The 10,180-nt window shown below is 28.1% G+C and overlaps 1 protein-coding gene across 1 annotated transcript; it reads left to right on the forward strand.

The window, feature by feature from the left end:
- The first annotated feature begins 6,298 nt into the window (after positions 1 to 6,298).
- Positions 6,299 to 6,754, forward strand: LOC119671371 (protein FAM98B-like). Its single transcript, XM_038081963.1, has 2 exons — positions 6,299 to 6,408; positions 6,481 to 6,754. The coding sequence occupies exons 1-2, from the start codon at positions 6,354 to 6,356 to the stop codon at positions 6,597 to 6,599; spliced, it is 174 nt and encodes a 57-aa protein (XP_037937891.1). The 5' UTR covers positions 6,299 to 6,353; the 3' UTR covers positions 6,600 to 6,754.
- The last annotated feature ends 3,426 nt before the right edge of the window (positions 6,755 to 10,180 follow it).

The raw sequence follows: 10,180 nt of genomic DNA on the forward strand, positions 1-10,180 counted from the left end.
TGTATGAGTCATTGCAGATCTCAAAAATATACTACTTAAGATGGGGATTATATATATATATGCTTTGAGATTACCGAAGTCATGATATGACCATCTTACACTTTTTATAATTTATTATTGATAAGCAAGAATTTTTCATAATCTGCCAGTTACATGGATTACTGCGAATATTAAAACTTAACAATAATATATCTTTAAGTGAGCTATAATTTTGTTAAATACTTTTAACAAATTAATAAATAAAGATATTATAAAAAATATTATAAGTCGTAAGTGGTTCAATATTGAAATTGTTGTTTTTGGAAGAAAATTTTAAAAAAATTCTAACCAGATAACAGGACTGGAGCTCAGCTACAAGGGATAGAAGTCAAATTTGGAGTACGAGCAGTGATGAATGCAGTATATATCTATCACGAAAAATAAATCAAATAATAATATTTATAATAATAATGAATTAAAATAATTTATTATCAAATAAAGTGTAAGTTAAAATAATACTTAAGGTATTATTAATAGAAGACACTACGATCGATAAAATATATTGCGGTATGAGTATTTATGTTCATTGATAATAATTAGTAGTTAGAATTAAAAACTATTACTGCTTAATAAATAAAATAAAGTAATAATTTTGTAAAAATATATAAAAATATATTTAATTGGTTAATTGTTTATATCAATTTGTATTAATATTAAATGATAATAAATTTTTCTATGAAAGTGTTTAAAAATATCCAAAATACCAATAATTTATTTAATAAATATAATTTATTTAACAAAAGAAATAAGGAAAACACAAAATTAAATGGACAAATTTGTTTTTGGAAATTTTTTAACACTATAAAAAACAACCTTTTAAAAAATTAATATTCAGATTGCGATAGATTTAGTTATTTAACTTCAGTGAACCCAAGGATCCAAGTATATCTGCTAATCCACTGTGTTACTGAATACCTCTAAAAGGCTTAAAAATCATTAAATCAATTATCGATGCGATATAATTCTTAGTGGAAGGTCTTGCAACTGACTAATCTACTAAAAAATAAGTCATCTACGCTGCTTTGCCAATTAATAGGGTAAAGTAGATGATGAACACTTTCTTCGCTAGCTTTAGAAAATGTCATTTAAAGAAATATTAAATCTTATATAATAACAAGATAATTTTCTAGCGGAAAGTGACCATAAACAAATTTATTATACCTAAAATTATAACGTTTGAACTATATCTTAAAGACTAGATTTTTTTCTTATTAAGAAGGGCCCATTTATATTATATATAGATATCTGCATATATGATGTATATATGCGTCCTATCTCGTGTTTGTTTGTTATACTGCACAGAAATAAAATAGTATAATAATTTATATATGAACTTATTATAGCAAACATCACTTTGAATACTCATATCAGGATGATGGGGTTCAATGTGATATTGTATACTTAACGCATACTTACATGTCATTCATTAATTATCTTATCAAATTGTTAATAGCATATTAGACATTCTAATTTTTATTTACTGCAAAAATTATCAGCATCAGACGAATTAATTGATATTCTGACTGACACTATATTCATCGAACTGTCATAAAATCATTATCATTAAAATATACTTTTAAGCCTTCTTTGTTGAATTGCAGTTCTACATATATTGTTTTATTTATTTGAAAATAAAAATAATATTAAAATCTAAATCACGTTTGTTTACATTACGTCTGATATATTCGAAAATAAACCACAAGTTCAAATAGTTGAAATTTTCAAAACAAATGTCGTAAATAAAACTTAATCAGTTTCCATTCTAAAATTCTAATGAACATTTCATATTAATTACATTTCAAATATAAACTCACATAAATGCATGTACTTAAATTCTAAAATGATGATCTCTCGGTACTGATAAACTAATACTGCGGATTAAATTGTTCGCATGTACTTAATTGCAATGTTTATAATTTAACAAAGTTAATATTTTTAATTTAAATAACAATTATATTATAGCCCTGAAATTATTTGCGAAATCTGACAGTCTTACTAACACCGCGTTATCAAATCTCAGAATGGTTACAGGATCCTCGGGGAGATATGCAGGTCTAATGAAGTGATAAACCATAATCCAGTCAAGGCGCAAAGAGGGGTTTTGTAGAAACCTCACAGTTAATAGAGAGTAAAAGTGCTCAGGTGCACTGACTCAACTCAACTAGCCTCAACATATATATAGTATCTTAAAAATGAGTAAGAACTAATATATATTCGTTATGTTATGTTGAACCTTTTCCGAGTTAGTGCATCTGGGCACTTTCACACTCTGATAACTGGGAGGTTTCCACAGAGACCCCTCCCCCCTTTTACTGACTAATTTGTGTATTCCTCATAAGCTTCGCGATTATGCAATAACTGATCTAAAATCTGCGTACCGCCCCGTGCAGCTTCAATGCCACTATATTGAAATTTTAATATACAATCATTTAGACAATTATCTATGTTAGATCATTTCTAACACAACTAACTCAATCGCTATAATTATGATGTCAGTTTGGAAAACTACTTGATATATTAAATAAACAAATCTTTAAAAATGATTTTGATTTTCTGATGTGCTCTATTCATGAATTTGGAAATTGTACAAACCTGGCCAACATTAGGATGCATTTTGCATGATATTTGTACCTTAATTTGTATCAAGTATTCTCTATAAATGTTTAATATGTCGAATCTACACAAAAGTAATGTCTTAAAGAGCCTTATTATTAAATAATCTGAGGTGCTAAGAAAATCAATTCTGGATTTGAGATCAACATCCTAAATCTCATTAAAAACTGTTATTTATTTTTTCAGATTAAAAAGTTAACCCAAAAATGTTGGGTAGAGTAATAAATATTGCAATATTCGTCTGTCACAGTGTTTATCTATTTGTACGTCTGACTTGTGTCTACTTGTGTTTCTGTATAAGTATCAGTTTGTTTTACTTTATAAAAAAATTTTATACTTTTTTAATTGATGGAATAAAACTAAGCGTAGATATGGCTGACACCTACAGTTAGGTAGATAGACTTATGTCCATCTTATGTCTTGTCTATGATAGACTTATATCTATAAGTCTATAGAATTGTGTGTATCTACCTAAATATCTCTGTGTGTCTGCTCATCTGTCTTTTTTGTTAATAGGCTTTTAGTTTTTCATCTAATTAAACTATTTAGGATTTTAGTTTTTCTTATAAACAAACATTTTAATGATTCTAAGGAGATTTATCTATTCTTTTGTTTTGTTTTATCGACAAATAGTTAACCAAAGCTAATTGTTTTCTCGTGGCAAGAGGTTCATTACCAGTGATTATTGTAAAAGCGTCAATAGAGTTTGAATCTAATGAAATTTTGCTAAGCTGAACGGTTTTAATCTTTGCGGTGGCGGAGGTGGCGGTGGAGGAGGTGGTGGTGGAGGAGGAGGTGGTGGTTGTTAAATAGTACCTTCCACTTATAGTTTTTGGTTAAAATTCAATTATTTTATATATATAATGTTATTAAGCAATAAGTTTAAATTATTTATTTAAAATTTAAATAAAATAAAAAGTTTTTCCACTTGAAAATTATTTTTTTTCATTTCGCTTATATTTTTGTTATAATAAACTATAAAATAGTTTTATAAATGTATTCTTCTCTATTCAAAAATATAATTATTCTTATAGCAAATGTTCTTCTTTCATTAGATATATAATTCATTAAAAAATGTTTTTAAGCACTCATGTTTTAATTAGTAATAGTTTTCACTTATTCAACTGTTGGCTTTTAAAAAAGCATAACTATTAAACAGTAACACATCTTTATTATCTTTTGAGAAAACTGTATAATATTGTACAAAACTCTAATATTTTGAGTCTGACAAATCCTATATACAATACAGCAATACAACTAAACTGCCAATAACTATTATAAAAATAATCAAAAGTATTTAGAGAATAAAAATAATTACTACAATTATTGCTGTATTATTTATTACTACTTAGATATTCGTTTCAGATAAAGGTTATTACTTGTACATTCTTATTGAATTTAATACATGTTTTGTCATATAAAAAATTTTTTAAAGCAATATCCTTCTGGTTTATCCAAAGTTTGTTAATTTTCTTCGATAAGTAGTCGAATACGGCAAAAAACTAATGGGTGAATGCTATCTTGAGGTTTATGCTATATAAAACCAAGTAGTCTGTATGAACTATTGCACTATTGCACAAACTGATATGCTTAATCGTATAATCATATTTTAGAAACCTTAGAACTAATTGCCAGATAGATTGATAAAGCGGATACAGAATAACGAGGTTTAAAACCTTTTGAAAAACACAAAAAAATTTAAAATTATTATACGAACATGTATATGGAATTATCTTTTGGGAATCATCGATTAAACAATCATAAGCTCATAGAATAAAACAAAATATATTGAACAGTACGAACACCGAAGTAGGACACCAAAGAAAGAGAGTATGTCACAATAATCCTCAAAGGATGCAGTGACGTGGTGACAAGTTCCCAACACATCTTAAAATCTAATCTAATCACTAGGAATAAAAAAAGTAACAAATGTTTTCATTTTTATTTTCAGTTAAAAAGAATTAGTTTTAATAAATTGTCAAATAAATTCAAGGAATGTATTGAACATGTTTTATTCAATACTTCAGTAAAGTTTAGTATCTCTGTTTAATATACAGTAATAGAAGCAAATAAACTAGAATATGATATGAACACATATAAACATAACTGAATAGATATGAAAGTTATTGCAACGATGTTCTATTCCTTAATGTTTATTTTTATAGCTGAAATTAATAAATTATTAATTACAAAGGATGTATTAATTTGTCAATTATGTGCATTAAAGTTGTTATTCTATAAAAATTAAATTTTAATGAATTTCTTAATTTTATTAATAATATCTATAAAGACCTCAAGTCCTCTTATAGTATAGTGTATAACATCTGACGTGTTTTCATCTGAGATTAGGAACTCTTTAACCAAGAGTTATTTTCTTCATTCGTAAGACTGCAGGTCTTTTATTCAATTGGGAATAGCAAATATTCTGAAGATCGCATTTTTGTCTTACATATGGGAGCCTAGAATATCTACTGTTTATCCGTTTATTTTTTATTATGTTATAGCTCTGTAGTGTGTCATAAGTGCTTAAGTCTATGAAAGCAGAAGTATCCAGGTATCCAAGTAATGAATAAACACGATTTTCTTATACTTTGATACAAGACTAATGGAGTCTTCATCTTTATTTGCCAATTCGGTTTCGTATATTGGTGATCATATAACATAATATAATTTTGTTTAATTAGCTTTTGATAATCACAATTACAAATTTTTTACGATTTCTGCGTATTGTTCTTTACATCTAGCTATATTTATAAGTCTTGCAATCTTTCATATTTGGGTCCATTGACGAATATTTCGCAGCTATTAAAATTGTTTCCTACCAATACTACGTTTCCCTTAGATTTTTCTCTGAACAATCATTTGGAGTAGATCATATTTTCAATTTCTCATAATATATCCTAGATAGACTGTTTTTCTTGTTTTTATATGTGCTAAAAATTCACTGCCACACCTCATTCTTTGTAAAACTTCATTATTTGTAACATGATCTGTCAATGGAATTTTGAGAATTCTCTAAAAAATCTATAACATAAATCTATAACTTAAAGCTTATTAATATCAGCAACTTTGAAAGTCTAAGCTTTCATCGCATATAGAAGTATGGAACAGACAAAGCATTTAACAAAACGGATTTAAGGTTTAATAATGAGATGATGACTGTTAAAAACTAATAGAATACTAATACAAAAAGTAATTCTAAGAAACACTTCAGTGTAACCTAATATGTTTTTCTTACACTCATATCTATAAACACTAGGATAACCACTATAATACTTACTACTTTTTATTAGTAAATATATTTTTATTATTCTGAATATGGTACAAAAATATAATTTAGGTAACGATAATTTACAGGCAAAATACTTTATAAATTGGGTCCCAGGACGAACGTAAATCATAAAAAATATAACAATTAATATTTAATAAATATGTTATTAATACAATTGAAATTGTAGTCATTTATTTATTTTTAAAAAAATTTTCTTATATGTTTTTCTTAACAATTGACTTGTATTTTGATAGAGTTGAATATGTTATCAAAGTAATTATTCAATTTGTTCTAATACATTTTAATCTTTTGGAAAAACCTTTGTTTTGAACTATATTTATAAAATTATCTGTTAAGACTTCAAATCTGTGCGAGTATAAATAACGCTGAAAGTTCATACCTTAGACTATAATAAACTTACCATCGTAAGATGAAGATCTACGCTTTCATAAGTCTTTTGTTGGCCATCTTGGCGCTTGCAGTCGGTACGTTATATACTTTATATTACTTTTAAATAATCGGAAAAATTTAATTATAATGAAATAATTTTATTCTAGCAACACCAAATCCTGAACCAAAACCTGAACCTAAGTGGGGAGGTGGCGGTGGTGGTGGTGGCGGCGGTGGAAAATTGTGGGGAGGCGGCGGTGGTGGTGGTGGAGGTGGTGGAAAATAGATTTCTTAACCACTTACTACATAGATTATCACAGGCGATTTTATTTTAGAATTTGTTTCAATTTAACAAAAAATCATTTATAATTTGTTACAAATCGTTAATCAATCAAGAGTTTCGACATAAAAAAAATAAAATGTTTCAAAACTGAATAAATATCTTTTACTTTTAATAAATTTTAAAAAAATTTGGAAAATCTATAGAAATATATGTTACTTCTAAAGCCTGTTTGATATCTTTTTAGGTGTATGCTGTTATGTTTAACAATAATATTAAAGTTTAACTTCACTTGTTTGTTATATAAAGTATTTAATTCTGTAATATACCTTTTTTTGTAAAAAGTATATATAGTGTTTTTAGTCATATAAATGCTATAATATTTATTGAAGACTAATACATTATACAATCAGTCTGCGCAATGGAGATATAGGCTTTAATAGAGCGCTAAAATCATTATAATGCACTCGTTACGACCTATTGTAATGGCGATTAAATAATTGGTTGATTTAGTGATGCTTTAATTTTGTTAAGTGATTCCTAATACTTTTTACACACAATATAGCTCGCATTGGACAACATTTCAAATTTATAAATGGTGCATTACGAATGTACCAGGGTGCATTTACAATATTTCTTAGTACCTTGTTTTGAAAACGTTTTATCATCATAACCTTGCTTTTACTTATGTATCCCCATAACTGTATGCCGTGCGTCCATACAGGCTTATCAGGATTTTAGTTTGTATCGATAACACTGAATGCGTGCCGATTAGCTATTTTATCTATTTAAACTTCAATGTAAGTTCTTGTTTTTCGTTTTCTACATGCTTTTTCCAACGTAGTTTAGCGTGTAGTCTAAGTATTTCGCAACATGTACCGATTTAATATTGCTAAGCTTGAGTCGTCATTGTTTCGTGCACCGATTAACATTGTTAATCGCCAAATGAAGAAATTTTAGTTAATTTTATTTCATTATAACCAATAAAAAGCAAAGTTATACTTACTTAGCAAAAATCGCAGTTTTACAATTTGCTGTTATTGGGAAATTCTTAGTAAACAAAAGAAAGAGTACGCAACAAAGGACGCTTTCCTGTAAAGCTTCCGCTTAATTGCTTTTAGGTTTGAGTAGCAGACTTCTTGATTAACTCGTTTAGAATCTTAGCTGTCGGGAGGTAGAATCCAGAAACTTTTTTACGTTTTAAAAAACGTAAAAAGACTTAATCATGTCTTTTATTTCCTAATATGTCGTCTCTTAACATTTATGAAGATTTTAAGTTTCCTCCTTAGAGAAAATAGTTCCATCATATTTGAAAATAAAATTTGCAGTCAAACGATATGAATGCAATGGGATCTGTTGTAGCTGATATTGTTAGGGCGAATATATTTGCCAAAATGATGAACGAGATCAAACCTAGATTATTAACCAAATCCATAGACGATATATTTGCTGTCATAAAAATTAACAACATAGAGAGTACATTTTACACATTATATAATATAGTAACTTCAACAACTCTCAACCACTTCATCATATAATTCGGAACACAGCTCTGAATTTGATTAGACGTGTATTCAACATCAACGATTCAATTTTTCATAAGGAAAATAAGAAATTTCTAATTGCCATCTTGCTTCAAAATGGTTATCCCAAACGGACCATATCTAAACAACTTTTAATACAAGGGAATATAGTGTGAAAAATCAAATCCGATCCCCAACATTAGCTCTCAAAGCCAAAAACACTTAAAAACCATTTTTTAACAAAGTAAAATCTCCAAAGGACAAATTAACTAAGCACCATGTTGTAAACAAAATTTACTGTGGATGTGACGGGTCAAATATATGCAAGCAAGTATCAAAATCAGGATCAAAAGACAGCATTAGCGACCAACTGCTTTATGATGAACTATACTCCAAATTTTAAAGAAGTACAGATCATCAACAAAGAGACAAATTATAGACGTAGACTAATGCTGGAAATGTTACACATAATAGATGTTCCAGACAGTCAAAGATTTAATTACAAAAAAAACAGGAAGGGTCTTGCACAAATCTACAGGTCTCTGATCAATCATTGGAGAAAAATTTAATATATAACTAATAAATTTAAAATCAAATTTTTTTTCCTTTGTTTGCTCAATTAGTTTTGTTTTAAATTTAATTTTAGTTCTTTTATCTGAATTTATGTTTGATTTTAACTTAATAAATTTAAATGTTAAAAGGTCAAACATTGAAAGAGACAACAATGTTTGTCATTTTTGGTTTTTTGTTTTTTATATATGCTTACCATTTTAATTTTTAATAATTTTCTTTATTATTGCCTTCAAAGTACTCTCCTCCTGCGGCAATACATGCATGCCAACGGTTGATCCAATTTTCCATACAAATTTTATAGGCCGCCGAAGGTATGGCCTTTAGTTCACGCAGCGAATTCTCTTTTATGGCCTCTATGGTCTCAAAACGCGTCTATGGTCCTCGCAATGGCAATTTGAGTCGAGGGTAGAGGAAACAGTCACACGGGGCCATATCTAGAGAGTACGGTGCTTGGTTGATGATATTGGTGGAGTTTTTTCCAAAAACTGAGATACCACCAACGCTGTGTGAACCGGTGCTTTATCGTTGTGTAAAATCCATGAGTTTTCCTTCAATAAATCTGACCTCTTTTTGCGAATGACCTCACGTAAACGACGCATAACGACCAAATAATACTTCTTGTTGACCGTTCGAAGAAAACAGTCAGCATAACCTTGATTTTGGACCGACTTTGGCGTTCTGTTTTCGGTTTTGGCTCACCTTCGAAACACCATTCGGTCGATTGTTGTTTGGTGGGCATGTCAAATTCATAGACCCATGTCTCATCACCAGTTATGATGCGTTCGATGAATGTGGGGTCACTATCTGTGTTTCTGCGTTGGAAATCATCTGTTTGGCCACATCACAACGACGCTTTTTTTGAATGAAATTCAGCTAAAAATCGCCTCATGAAAATTTTTCAATTTCTTTGTATAGACGGCAACCAAAAACTAATCGTACGATATGCTTTAAACTTTGACAGAATGTGAATAATAGTGTTACCAGTGTGAAAATAAAAAAAATTGCCGATTGGCTTATCCGGGAATTTAAAAAAAGAACGAATAAGTTCTTTTTTGATCACAAGGTATATGTTCATTTACTTGTATTTAAAAAATTTCTTTTGTTTGTTATTGTACACTGAAGATGGTCATCGAAGTAGACCGAAATATCTGTAATATAAATAATTTTTTAAAAAAAACATATTAACATTATATTAACATATAATTAAATATTTAACACAAACTACTAAGTGTATTTTTTTATTTAAAACAATATTTTTATAATGCCTATGTGTTAAATAAACGACCTAAGCCCAGTAATAATTCAAAACTTAATGAAAATTGATCGTAATAACAATATATTAAAACATTTTATTTATAATTATTTTTAATAATTAATTTTTAAAACAAAAAATTTATAAATTAATTATAAGTCAATTTATATTCGTTTGCTCAAAAATCCCTTAAATGTAAAGAAATACTTTAGATATCTAGATACGCAGCATCAATTTAT

The sequence above is a fragment of the Teleopsis dalmanni genome, chromosome 1 (assembly GCF_002237135.1).
Source record: "Teleopsis dalmanni isolate 2A chromosome 1, ASM223713v2, whole genome shotgun sequence".
Lineage (NCBI taxonomy): Eukaryota > Metazoa > Arthropoda > Insecta > Diptera > Diopsidae > Teleopsis > Teleopsis dalmanni.